Below are 14,006 nucleotides of genomic sequence, written 5' to 3'. Positions count from 1 at the left end.
ATTGAAGGATTAAAAGGGTGCCTATAGGATTGAGTATGCGGAGTGAATGAAATTTATTGGGTTAATCTAACAAGACAGTCAGTGGATAAAAGATCGTAAGTACAAAGCAGTATTGAAGGTTAACAGTTTGGGTTGTACGGGGTTCTCTGTAACGTCAAGAGACCTACCGGCTGGGGCAAAAAAGACTTCGACAAGCAGTCGAAGAGCACCCGTATAGATTTACGATACATTGTTGCAGTCGTTTATATTCCAGCAGTCAAAAACTGATAGATTGCTTGACTATCGACGAATCTCCATACTACCTTCTACAACTAGACGCCCGGCGCATTCTCGAGCAAGAAAGCACGTAATACGACAACGTTTACGTGTTCTTCAAGCTCGTCACGACTTCCCAGCAGTAGAATATTTTGGATATAATAAGACTTTGGAGCTGATATCTAGGGATTTTTGGTGGCCTCAAATGTGGAAGGCAGTTAAAGATTTTGTACAATCATGTGATGTTTGCTCAAGATCAAAAACTCCTCGTCATCGACCTTTTGGACTTCTTCAGCCATTACCCATTCCAAAACAACCATGGTCTTCTGTTTCTATGGACTTCATCGCGGATCTTCCAATCTCCGGTTCTTATGACTCTATATTCGTGATAGTAGATCGTTTTACTAAGATGGCACATTTTGTACCATGTACAAAATCTATCACAGGTAAAGAAACAGCTAAGCTCTTTCTTGACAATATCTATCGCTATCATGGATTATCCAAGGATATTATATCAGATAGGGGAAGTCAATTTGTATCAAGATTTTGGCGGACTCTTTTCAAGATTCTTAAAGTGGATATAAAACTATCTTCGGCATTCCATCCTCAAATTGATGGACAAATGGAGCATGTTAATCAAGTTTTGGAGCAATATTTAAGATGTACCATTAATTACCAACAAGATGATTGGACAACTCTTTTGCCATTGGCAGAGTTTGCTTACAATAACACGGTACACTCTTCTACAAAACAAACACCTTTCTTTGCTAATTATGGTTATTATCCACGACTTCATATTTTTGACTTTTCAAAAGTTGATAATCCTGCTACAAAAGATTTGGCAATTCATTTATCAGAGCTACATGCAACGATGAAGGCACAGTTAAAAGAGGCTCAAGAACAACAAAAGGCCAATGCGGATGTCTATTGAAAGGAACAACCATCATTCGTCTTGGGTGATAAGGTATGGCTACTTCGTCGCAATATCAAGACCACTCGTCCTTGTGACAAGTTGGACTATCGAAGGCTGGGACCATTTTCTATTTCTACACAAATCAATCCAGTTACATATCGTTTACATCTACTAGAGTCAATGAAAATCCATCCAGTATTCCATGTGTCTCTTCTTGAACCATACATGACAGTGGACATACCAAGAAGATGACAAACTCCACCTTCTCCTATAGAAGTGGACAATAATGAAGAGTTTAAAGTAGAAGAAGTCTTAGATTCAAGGCGACGCCGAAATAAATTAGAATATCTTGTCCATTGGCGCGGATATGGTATTAGTTAACGCACATGGGAGCCAATAAAAAATCTTGCAAATGTAGCAAAGGCGGTGGAGGCTTTTCATCGACGACATCCATCAAAATCAAGATGAAAACCTTTTTTATAAAAGAAACAACATCTAGGCAAGATAACATTCTACTTTCAATTCTTGTTCGTAGCTTCGTTGTAGTAGTGGCGCTCAAGAGATGGAGAACCAACAACCAGCGGATTCAACTCAAGAGCCTTCATTTGCTGACCTACTGGACGAGACATTATGATTGTCACAACCTTCAAGACAACGCAATCGAGATGAAGATCTTCAAGAACGACACATTCTTCCTCGAATAGATGGTAAGATACAACGCGTTTGGTATCACGATTTGGGAAGGGACTCCCAATGTTTGGTGATTGTGCTAAAGGTAGGAACAACTCCTGATGGTGTTCCAAATATTCTATTCGAAGGAAGTTACGAAGGCCTCAACAATGATCAAATAACTGGATGGTCTTCCCGCCCTGGTATGGGACACTACTGATGGTTGAGAGGCCCTATCAATCATCTTCGAAGAGAACAAAGATCAGAGTATGTAGTGAATACAATTCGTCACATCATAGATTTTCTCAACATATGATGATCGCTCCTCGTGGAACTCGTCCCTAGAAGGAGGGGTAATGTCACGGCCATAATCATGTAAGCTAATAATTACATATAGAAATAGGTAGAAGTAAGTAAAAGTAGATAAAAGTAAGTTAATTCTATAATATTTAATATAGAAGCTTCCTAGAAACTTCCTAGATACTGCTTTGATTTCATAGGTGTCTTTAATTGACTTTTTGGATTAAAAACGTGGTCAACAAGTTGGCCATGTGCCACACATGTTGTTAGCTTGAAGATCAAGCTAACTATGTGGCCCACACGTAGAAAAAGTTACCTTGTAAGTCAAGGCATGTGTCCTACAAAGTCAATACATATTAGAGGTCCTATAGAACGTCGCCACGTAGCCCCTAGTTAGATAGTATATATAGAGACAAGAATGAAGGCTTCTTCACTCTTGTCAACTCCTTTCTTGCTTCTAGTCTAGTTTCAAGGGTCTCTAGTTTTCTTGTCTTTTGGCAATAGCCATTCCAGTTTCTCTTTTAATATATATACTTGTTTATATATATTTTGTTACCTCTCTTTGAGTGAAGGCTCACTTGTCTGAATTGTTTTTTCATCGAGTTCTTGTCCTTGATAGAATAACATAGATTTTATCAATTAAGTGATGGATCCTTCAAATTTATATTGACAAAGGAGATTCAGAATATTGTGATTGATACTAACTATGTTAAGTTATGATAAAGGCACAACAACAAGAATGCCAAAATGAACATTACAATTACAAGTGACATAAGCTTAAGCAAGAATGAATTTAGATAAAATAAAATAAGAGATAACAATAGCGACAATAGTAGAAAGTATCAATGGGAGCAACAACATCAAAATATTATATCACATCATTATAACAAGCTAGATTTAACAACAATTAGCCACTAAATCAACAATAATAAACCAATATATTAGAATAATAGAACAGAATAAGATTGAACTTGATGGACAAGCACAAAATCAAAACTTCTTTGTGCACTACAACAATTTGACATTTCCACGACAATCTTATATTGGATTGTAACTATAGTTTAAAGAAATGGCCTCCCTTATTGAATTCTTTTGCAATATATTTTGAACACTATTAATAAGAAACCTATTAAAACATAAATCAAATATGTCAAAAGTAACACTCTTGTTTTATACTAACACTTGAAAGCTTCCATATATATATATATATATAGATGGGGATCGTCCTTTATCCTTTAAGTGTCTGCACTTGCCTACTTGTCCACAGTCTTTAGTACACACACCATTGTCCTTTAATGTCTATAGATAGTTTGCAAGTGTTAACTGTTCTACAATCATTATGTTCTATTGTTTTGTCATCGTTGTTGATTCAGGAGATGAGGTTTACAAAGGGTGAATGATTCGAGTGTTCACAAGCTCAGTGGCTCGGCAATTTGCCCCCTGCCGAGAAAATAGAAGGATGGCCCAAGCTGGAGGGGAAGGATCTAGATTTGGGAAGGAAATATCTGAGGCATAAAAACTGGAGAGCTGATTACAAGAGGACGCTGCAAACATCCTCACTGACAACAAGTTTAAGTGACCAAGTCCATCTTGACTAGTTACTGTTGACATGTGTAGCAGAATTGTGGTCCGAAAAGTTACGGTCCATGAGCGACCTTAGCGGTGGTCATAAGTCGGGAGGAGGGCATATGGTCAAATTGTTCTTAACTTATATCAGGTACATCAGGGCGTCCCGAATATAACCTATTTGGCGATGTCAGAAAAGATACCCAGCGAGTAACGATTTCCCCAGCTTTGTAGCCCCTTCGTAGCTGTGACTGTGGCTTCGATGCCCTATGTTGTTGAGCTGCATCGTCCACTATCGTTTTGTATCACCGATACCCTTCGCAGTTCTAGACATCCATGCTGTTGAGCTGCATCGTCCATCGCTCTTTTGAATCATCTACACCCCTCACACACCTTTTCCTGAAATGTGAAGAGCATTCTCTGTGTATCGTTTTCAGAGCATTTTGTGAAGCTCTATGAGTGGCATTTGCGACGGTTCTCCAACAAGTACAGGAATCCTCCGCGGGTACTACAATCTCTGCCTTTTGACGAAATCCTACCCCTATCGTGCGCGCCGATGAACACACACATGCCAGTTGCAAAAAGTGTCTTATAACAGAGCTTAGGTTTGTTTCAGATTCTCCTTAAGACTCGTATTCAGTTCCCCAGCACTTCGCTACAGGGTGTAGTGATGACCGTGAATCCAGCTGTGTTGCCATTGGGCCAGTTGGATTCCGGAAGGCCTCGGCATGGAGCATTCAACGCCAAATATGGAACAAGAGTACACTGGGCACTGACCACTGCCACCTTCGTGTTGAATGGGCTGTGTGTGTTGGCGGGCGAAGCTGCATTCTATAGATGCAAAGTAGATTTCGGATTCTAAAAACTTTGTTGAGGGGTGTTTTCATCTACGAATTTGGCACACCTCCCAGACGCGGGGCTTTGTTGTCTTCTCGCACCCCGCTGCACCTATTGCTTAATCAACCGCTCGATTCGGATTTGATGGGTTGGGATTTTGGCGACTGAGGGTGGCTTGGTGGTTGCCTCTTTACGCCAGTATTGTATCTTTTAGGTTTCGGGAGAGATCGGGTTCGTGGATCAGTCGAAGGAAAAGTCCTCTTCTGAGAGGCACTCCGGGAATGAAGTTTGTGTCCTTAACGTGGCAGCGAGAAGTTCATGCCGGGTTGATCTACTCTCGGATCGCTCTGGAGCGGCATTACGGGTCTGCCTCAAGGTGGGTGGGGGTTGGATCTTGATTTATGTTGGCAATTGTGTACACTGATAAGCTGCAAGCATTTGATGAGGTTAGGGATTTTGAAGAAACGTGGGATTTAGGTGGTTCATGATCTGCTCCCGGAAGTGATGCTAATGCTTCCTTTTCTTCTGTGCATCCCCCTTGCACTTCCCTCAATGTCGCCTTCCACGCTCCTCACTCTCATCAGCTTTCCATCACTGGCCTCGTCTAGCTGCTGTTTCTCCTTCTTTGGGTCGCTTGGTTCCATTTTTGATTTTGGAGTAGAGCTTTTCTTTAGGTTTTTCGACTTGAATGTCCTCAAGTTTTTTTCCAAAATTTCTTGGGTTTTGTTCCCCTCCGCGGCCAGTGCCCCTGACCTCAGAAGCAGACAACACCTTTTATACCTTTAATTTTTTTGCTAACTCTCAATCCCCCTCTCTCATTTTAAGATTCCGCTTGCATAATGAGGCTGATCAAAGAAAGCAGCAGAACCTTATTCGGTTATACAAGTCATCGCTTACGAACTTCTTTCGTGAATTGCCTCTTCTTCCTATCTCAGGTTGCTGTAAGAGTAATTGTACTTGGTTAGGAGAGTGCTTCATTCATGATACAAGTTTACTTGCCTAATGCGCCATTCAGTTTTGGTTCCTCTAAATTCGATGCGAATCAGTGTTGAGTTTTTAGAAACTTTTAACTAAACCTTCATGGTTTTTGTTTTTGTGCAATCGCTGGAGTGTCTTCGCACTTGGTGCAGTCGGAAGCATATGCCAGCCTCTACATCACTAGTTTCACTTGCTTTCCGATTTGATCGATCTTAGTAGTTCCTCTGTTGTCATAACATGAGAACAGCTTCAAATTTTTTAAGGCTATTTAGAGTGTTTGAAGTCAACCGCAGTATTCAACTTGTACAACCAGTGTTAACAGGAATTGGGTTTGCGTGCCTTACGTCTGGCTCCGATCACTCACTCCATATCTATGTGTCTGCCAGATCAGGCTGAAACTGATCACCTATGCTCTTCCGAGAGTTCGACATGGACGCCGTAGTAGTTGGCGACATGCCTCACACCCCTCCGAAGGAAAATAGAGCTGGTGTAGCGGAAAGATGGATCACCTCCCAGGCTAGCACAACTGCAACCTTCTCGCAGAGCAGCTCCGCAAAATCTTCCTCTGTGGAGAACTCGCCTAAGTTATCATCTTCGTCGTGGGCTAACAAGATACCACCACCTACGTCCTTAGATCCATTGGGACAAATGCAGTCACCCATTCCCACTGGATCTCCCTATACTTCCTCTTCTGCAGGAGAGTCCTCATCTATGGGATCCTTGTCCAATTTTGCAGGTCCATATCTGCAGTCTTTTTCTTCAAACATCCACAGCGGGTCGATATCCCCAAGTCAGTTTTCCAATCCCGTGTTCTTGAATTGATACTCGCATTTCAATAACCTAGTTAGAGTTGTTCAATGTGAGTCAGTGTGCAATTTGGTTTTTGCTAAGATATTTGCCTAGAAAATATCAGTGTGAAAATAATATGAAAATTCGTGATTATTCGATGTAATTCCATTTGCAAATGTGATCAAATGGAATTTTTTTCACTATTACATTAGTTTGGTATATGAAACTAAAAGCAAATATTTGCGTATTATGAAGTATTATAACAGTATAATTTGCCATTTTTTTAATTTTCAGGTTTTGGCACTGGATTTGGTACACACAACTCGTCTCCGAGCACATTTCCTATATCACGAATGCTGTCACCTCAATACAGCTTTCAATCCTCAAGTCAAATTGGGCTAAATTTGACCCAGAAGTCAACCAAATCAAAAATAACCGGGATCATGAATCCTCCGAGTGGTTCCACCAAGCACCACCAAAATTATCGTGTAGAGCCGAAGGATAGCTTGAAGACCGCCGTGCATGGCATCTTTGCAGGAAACAGTTATCCTTCACGTGGCAATGACACGCTCTACGAGGCCTGCAACGACAAGCTGTACGAGGCGTACAATGAATTGCATAGTTTGGCTCAAGATTCTCACAAACCGTTCGATGCCCCGGCGATTGTTGTTGTTGGACATCAGACGGATGGTAAGAAGTTTTTCCTGACAATTGCAACGTATTTTGCTTGCTGCTTGAGAGTAGCAACTCAAAATTCTTTGCAAGCTTCGATCTTAGTTTTAGGTGCTTGATTTGGCAGGTAAGAGCGCCTTAGTGGAAGCTCTCATGGGGTTCCAATTCAACCACGTTGGTGGAGGTACAAAGACTCGCCGGCCCATTACCTTGCATATGAAGTACAATCCAGCGTGCAATGAGCCTCGATGTTACTTGATTACTGAGGACCGACCACCCCGGGAGGAGGAAAAGAGTCTAGAGGAGCTGCAGGTAGGGCTCAAGTTTGCAGCCGTGTTGATTGCAACATCCTTGTCCTTAGCTTATAATTTACCTACGATTTCAACGAAAACATGTCTATCTTCAATTTAAGAAAATTTAAAATGAGAATTGATCTAGTTTTGAGGTGCTTCAGGCGTACATAGAAGCGGAGAATTTGCGGCTTGAGCGTGACGTTTGCCAGTTCTGGGAGAAAGAAATTATACTTAAGATTGAGTTCAAGTTTTGCCCAAATTTGACCATCATTGACACTCCTGGCCTAATGTCTGCAGCCCCAGGCCGAAAGAATCAGTCCCTTCAGGTAATTAGAAGTCTTCTCTGTATTGCATGTCACATCCTCTGTTGCCTCTCTTTTGTCCTCTATGCACGACATGGACCCAGAATCTTCATTAAGTGGAGTATTATTGTTTGACCTTGGTTGATTTGCTGGAGCAGTCGCAAGCCCGGGCTGTGGAGTCTCTGGTGCGCACAAAGTTGCAGCACAAGGAGTTTATAATTTTGTGTCTTGAAGATTCAAGTGATTGGAGCAATGCCACAACACGGAGCATTGTCATGCAGGTATGCTGCAGTATACTTCAATCCATGTAATGTTGCTAGGCTGTTCATACTGTCACACCTAGTAGAGGAGATACTTATGCACAATTCTCCTTTGTTGATGTCCAAACTTACAATGATGGCCATCATGGCATTTAAGTTTAGCTACTCCTCTGGCTTTAATTAGACGAGTTCCATGTTATTTTCATCAATTGAGGCTTCTCCAAGCTTACTAAGTGGTTTGGACTACAATGAAAAGTTGATGGCTTGATTTATGAAAGGTTTTTGTGTGCATTGATAAAGCTATACTACGATGCGGTGGGTTGGCATTCGTATGACAAATGTTTTGTGTTATTTTTACCTGCAGGTAGATCCAGAACTTTGTCGAACTGTTATTGTATCAACAAAGCTAGATACACGCATTCCGCAATTTGCATGCCGCGCGGATGTGGAGCTTTTCTTGCGACCTTCCTCGCGATTGTTGGATGGCAATATCTTAAGTGGATCTCCTTTTTTCACTTCTGTTCCTTCAGGACGAGTTGGTACTAGTCGTGATTGCATCTACCGCTCAAATGATCATTTTCGCGAGGTAATTACGTATGTCGGTATTTTATGCTGGACTTTGTGCTCATTTTCTCCTGAGTCAGAAGGTCATTTCTTTTCTCTACCTCAAACATGTATTTATTTTTCGTGGGGTTCAATATATTTCAGGCAATAGCTTTACAAGAGGCAAAGGACATCGCTGTATTAGAAGAAAAGTTGGACCGTCAATTGACGAAGGAAGAGCAGGCCCATATTGGAGTTAGCCGTTTGAGATTGTTCCTTGAGCAGTTACTTCAGCGGCAGTAAGTTCATGCCAATGAGAATAGGCAGGAGTGAACCGCATGTGATGTCCTTACACTCTGAGTTGGTTTTGTCTTCTGAACGAAATGGATCAGGCGCTATTAGAAATCAGTTGAATTTTTCGACCTCTAAAGGCACAAAATGTTATTTTTCAATTCAGTGACGTTTAAAGCACGTTCGAGTCTACGCTCCCTCTGGAAGTTTTTCGAGCGATCATGTTCTTTCTGAGAAGCTCTCTCAAAACTACTCATTCTTTGATTATGCAGACTCTGATATCTTTTGTAGCAGACTAAATTACGTTCTGGTGCTGTCCAGTTTGCATTAGCTTATTTACATATACGGGTTGTCCTATGTGAGTGAAGGTATATGGACAGCGTGCCGAGTATTGTTGCACTCCTGGATAGAGAATACCGGACCACATCTCTTAAACTGCATCAGATTGTACATGAGCTTAGGTATTTTCTTACTTTGGTATTGCTTCTGATTGGCTGTTTTTCTCCAGTCCCTATTGCGTTAAGCTTGATAATTGGAAGGCCTTTACTATACATGCTCTTTGATGATGCATTTAAATAGTTACTAGCTTCTCATTGGCGAGTACAGTGTACAAATTACTGTTGGAAAGATGTTTTCCTACTATAGATGTTCTTAAATATATGATACTGACATTTTACAGCTACTATGCATACAATGTCATTAGCAAGTGGCGGAGGACCCTTGCAGGGTTGAGGGAAACTTCTAATTTGGAATAGAGTTAGCCCTCCTTTCAGCACTTGCTTGAGATCTAGACCTTAATTCCATTCCACTGGGTTATTTATACGTGTTAGAAGTTCTCATATTGTTTGTCCGTTTGTGTCCGTGCTCAGATGATTTTTCTCACTGTTTTTTCGTGCAGCAATCTGGACCACGTGAAACTCAAAGAGAGGGGCCGTATTTTTCGAGACTCTTTCCTCTCCAAGGTTTCTTCTTACACCTGAACGTTGACTCTTGTCAGAAAACGGTCTCTAAGTTATAAAACAATGTCACAGCATCTGATGATGTGTCAGATTAGAAATTTTTTGGTCACCAATGTGGATCTTGCCTTGCATCCCCTGTCGTTGCTCGTGTGTGTCGAGAGCGTTTTAGGGGGCTCATTCGAAGTTAGTGATGAATATTGAATGTAAGCTTTGAAAGATCATGTTAGCATCTGCAGGATTATTGTGTTTCAATTGTTTGGACAATGTTTCTGTTCAGAATGGCGCAACACGTACATCATCAGTTGGTGAAACACAGCTTGGTCACCTAGCGTACGCGTTCTAATAAGTGAATTTCTTTGTCTGGCCAGCTATCTCTGTTGCTTCGAGGAACAGTTGTTGCTCCAGTTGACAAGTTTGGTAAGCACGTTTCACTGAGTATGAATGTTTGTGGAAATCTGAAAGTGTAACCTATACTCATTTACAAAAATAATTGGTCCCACATTTGTATAATATATTCGGATGTCGGTGGCATATTAAGAGTCTTCTTACCTACGTCTTGGATTTATACGAACTTACTGCCTCCAAATATGAGATCTGCAGGAGAGTCTCTCCAAGATGAGCGTGTTCATGCTGGAGCATTTGTGGCTATGGATGGTGTGCAAATGCCATACAAGCATATGCCGGTAAGGTGTCCCGCACCTTCATTTCAATGTTATCATTCCCGAATGCAGTATGTGAACCTTTTTCCACATTGCAGTACAATATGGTGAATTTTTTGATTTCCTCAGATCATGTAGGAGGTGTGCAGAGCTGTTTGGGTTGTTAAATATGCTACGTGTTTATGTATCCTATATGTGGTTCAGAATGCAAATATGCGACTGTATGGAGGGGCACAATATCACCGTGCTATGGCAGAATTTCGGTTTGTTGTTGGAAATGTTAAGTGTCCTGTTATAAGTCGTGAAGAGATTGTAAATGCCTGCGGGGTTGAAGACATCCATGACGGCACCAATTACTTCAGGTGTGTCTCAATTTTTTTCGCTAGTATGTGAGGTTTCAGATGATTTTATCGTCTGTTTTTCCTGCTCTCAAGACTTACCTTTAATTCTTTTTCCTGCTAAATTTGCAATCTGGATGTGATTATTGTCAACACATAAATATTTGTTTGATCATGCTTTCAATATTAATTGAGTAGGACTTGGGCAAGCATTGGGTTCAACCACGTACCTTGGCTTAAGATGGTTGTAAGTAGAAAGATCGTGAATTCACCGTTTAGAGTCCTGAGAGGAAGGTGGGAGTTGAATCAGAACAGCATGCGTGATAGCAGTTGCGAAAGCAAGGGATGTTTTTGAGCCATTTCTGCATCAAGTGAGTTTTCTGATCCTGGACCTCGCATCAATTTCAATGTGATTCACACAACATCAAAACGGCTCTTTTCTTTATTTTTCATTTTGAGTTTTGTTACTTGTTGAGTTACAATGTCTTGTTTATTTTATTCCATTAGATAGACTAATTATGGAACCAAACTTAGTTTCCAATAATTTCTTAACTAAAGTGTATGAAAGTTAGTCTTTTATCGGATCTAGTCACATGATAGAATCGAATGGAGAATTTCTTTTAGGTTGAGCTCAGGAGTAGATGGATTGACTATTTGGCTCTGCGTCTGACGTAGTTGGGAACTAGACTCTCGCACATCATTCGAAGACTTCTGCCAATCTCATTCTTCCTTCTCCAGGTCAATTTCATTGCTATTTCAATTGTTGCCATGATATTTATTAGGCTCAAGGTTTAGGCCCTGTAGGGATAGTGAATGTTCTAATATTGCCTTGCTATTATACCATATTTGATTGATTGGAACTTCGACATCATTTCAGAAAAATTAAAGCTAAGTATTATTTTCTATGGGATGAAAAAGTGTATTGTCTATGGAGTCCTTATTTTCCCTTTTTGATGAGTATTTCTTTTCAAAAATCTACTACTCTCAGCTTGGAAGTTGGAAACTTGTATTATTGTAGTGTCTCGATGAATTATCAGAATGGAGAAGCGCCTTGTTTCTTAACCCTCTATCGAGATGTACTGCAGAAGGATCGAGAGTTCCTTAGTGGTCACGACATGTTTTTGAAGCATGTTGCAAATGCTTTCTATATCTTTGTGGAGAACACTGAACGAAGTTGCCGAGAAAAGTAAGCAGCAAGTGTCAAATTACTTCGAGCTAGAGTGGGTGTGCGGGGTTTCCTGTTTTCATTTTTATTTTGTTACTTTTTATTTAATATGGAATTATCATGTTTAACTGTATGTTTGTAGTGAAGTGTTGAACGCAGAAGTTAGTTCAAAAGCTCATATAAATATAGTCATGCAGACGACTTGGTTGATGACTGTATCTAATATATTTTCCTGCTAATGAATGTCTCTCCTTTCTTTGTTTTTTCATGATTTTCAATTGTGGCAGATGTATGGAGGATCTAATGAGCACCACGCGGTATGTCACTTGGTCACTTCATAATAAGGTAATATTTTTCATGTATCTGCTTATGCAGAGACTTTCTCTTCCGAATCACTCATTTTGTTCGTCTATGTTGATTGTATTTCAGTCCATTTGTGTGTCTTATGCCACTCACATTTTTATCCAAGTTACCTTTCGCTGCATTGATCCAATAAGTATAAGTGACGTTAGTGTTTGAAGATTATAATATTATTTTCCATACCCCATTTCTAGTGAGGACTTCTCAGGTTGGTTCATGTTTCTTACTATTGAGCGCAGAATCAGTCTGGGCTTCGTCAGTATCTAAGCACACTCAGCTCAACAAATGAGTTATCACCAATCCCAGCAATTGTTCCAACAGCTATGCCTACAGTTGCTGATGGACCAGCACCAGCAACTGGAAATAGCAACAAACAAGACAATAAGAATCGGCTGGAAAGGGGGGAGTCTTTGAGCAGCAGTCAATCACCGCAAGCCCGGCTTGTTGACCTACTGGAGAGCACACTGTGGAATCGCCGCCTTGCACCCACATCTGAAGAGATTGTAAATGCACTTGTGTCTCAAATTTTTGAAGGAATCCGCGACCATTGTGTCGCTTCTGCTGAAATGAAAGTATGTTCCAAGCTTGTCCTTCAGTATACGATTGCTTTGTAGTGATTATATGCATGAAATGGATCTTTGAAAGTTCATAATGTTGTCTTACTGTTGCTATTGGACTTTTATGCTCAACATAATGATCTAAAACACCGAAATGCTGATATGATGAACGTGAAACGGCTTTCTGGTTCTGTACAGTTTAATTGCTTCTTCTTAATGCCCGTGGTGGACACCTTCCCATCAATGCTTCGGGAAGACCTTGAAATTGCCTTTGAGCGAGACATCGACCATGTTTTCGATGTTGCACACGTACGTCGCACCTTCTTTCAACAGAAGCAAGACTTGGAGCTTGAGCTTAGTCGGGTATGTTGACGTCATGTGATTGTCTTTGTTGCGCGACGTGTATGCTTGAAGTTTCCGTGTAATAATATGGTAACTGCAGAGTAGTTGTTCTCCTTGACTAAACTTTGCAGGTACAAGCTTTAGCTTTAGCATTTTGTTTGATATCTCTGGATCGACTTACACCTCCTTAATATATCTTACAATGTACGAAGAGTTTTTTTTTTTTGTTTGATAGGTGGAGAGGATTCAAGAGAAGTTCTCTGGAATACATCACTACCTTCACTTATCCCAAATGGCTTCAGCGAAGGACATCTCTGATGAATTCTCCGGTGTGAAGCTTCAAGATTAGCAACGGGTCATCGAAATCGAAGCTCTCTTTTATACTAGGGTAATCTAGAGCAGCAGTGAAGGATTTTATTCTTAACTCATCCTCTTGCTCCAGATAATCTCCAACTGTACTCAATAGATAGTGTGGTGCGAATCAGTGATTCAGACAGCTTGTGTTTTTGCAAGTCCTTGGGATTTCTCAACCAATTTTTGCAGGATTAATATCTTACTGATGTCTTTTCTCTTTCTTTGAGAGTGGATACTCGGATTCTGATAGGTGAATGTGAGCAGGTTCCAACTCTGTAGAAGTTTCAGACAGCTACCTACTGATTGCAGGATTGGCTGGGAAGCTGCTATGTGCTTGAAAGCAGAGGTCAATTGTAAATTATGGAAACGTAAATAAACGTGCTCGGAGTGTTTTTTTTACTGTTGTCCTCTCTATGAAGTGCCTTCCTTTGCTTGGCAGTGAAGTATTGATTATCATTGAACTTTTTTCAGTGGCCTTTGTAGAATTCAAGTTGGGAGATTGCCTCAATCTGCAATGCAAATGCTAACTTTTCCTCTTTATTTTTTCTGACAAGTACCTGTTCTTTCTGATTACATCACTTGCCTAACTTTTACAAATATCGAA

The 14,006-nt window shown here is 40.6% G+C and overlaps 1 protein-coding gene across 2 annotated transcripts; it reads left to right on the top strand.

Moving 5' to 3' along the window:
* The first annotated feature begins 3,974 nt into the window (after positions 1-3,974).
* LOC112278115 (dynamin-like protein ARC5) lies at positions 3,975-13,801 on the top strand. Of its 2 annotated transcripts, none has more exons than XM_024511227.3 (20): positions 3,975-4,916; positions 5,905-6,308; positions 6,602-6,997; positions 7,107-7,291; positions 7,434-7,598; positions 7,733-7,855; positions 8,199-8,420; positions 8,543-8,676; positions 9,037-9,129; positions 9,567-9,630; positions 9,996-10,044; positions 10,228-10,310; positions 10,491-10,648; positions 10,935-10,995; positions 11,300-11,362; positions 11,710-11,810; positions 12,077-12,134; positions 12,389-12,721; positions 12,905-13,069; positions 13,284-13,801. In XM_024511227.3, exons 2-20 carry the CDS (start codon positions 5,927-5,929, stop codon positions 13,395-13,397), a joined length of 2,949 nt encoding a protein of 982 aa, XP_024366995.1. In that variant the 5' UTR covers positions 3,975-4,916; positions 5,905-5,926; the 3' UTR covers positions 13,398-13,801. The 2 variants fall into 2 exon arrangements, with proteins under 2 accessions (XP_024366995.1, XP_024367003.1); XM_024511235.3 differs by having other exon boundaries at positions 4,018-4,916; positions 5,910-6,308.
* Positions 13,802-14,006: the final 205 nt, after the last annotated feature.

This window comes from Physcomitrium patens, chromosome 2, assembly GCF_059467195.1.
Source record: "Physcomitrium patens ecotype Gransden chromosome 2, ASM5946719v1, whole genome shotgun sequence".
NCBI lineage: Eukaryota > Viridiplantae > Streptophyta > Bryopsida > Funariales > Funariaceae > Physcomitrium > Physcomitrium patens.
This window is presented reverse-complemented; position numbering and strand designations above follow the sequence as displayed.

What these genes read in the sequence shown, in the direction of transcription:
- LOC112278115 (XM_024511227.3), top strand. Translation starts at nt 5,927, where the DNA reads ATGCTCTTCCGAGAGTTCGACATGGACGCCGTAGTAGTTGGCGACATG. An exon ending in CAGATTGTACATGAGCTTAG is followed by an intron (nt 9,130 to 9,566) that starts GTATTTTCTTAC and finishes TTTTTCGTGCAG; the next exon opens with CAATCTGGACCACGTGAAAC. An exon ending in TGCTCCAGTTGACAAGTTTG is followed by an intron (nt 10,045 to 10,227) that starts GTAAGCACGTTT and finishes TGAGATCTGCAG; the next exon opens with GAGAGTCTCTCCAAGATGAG.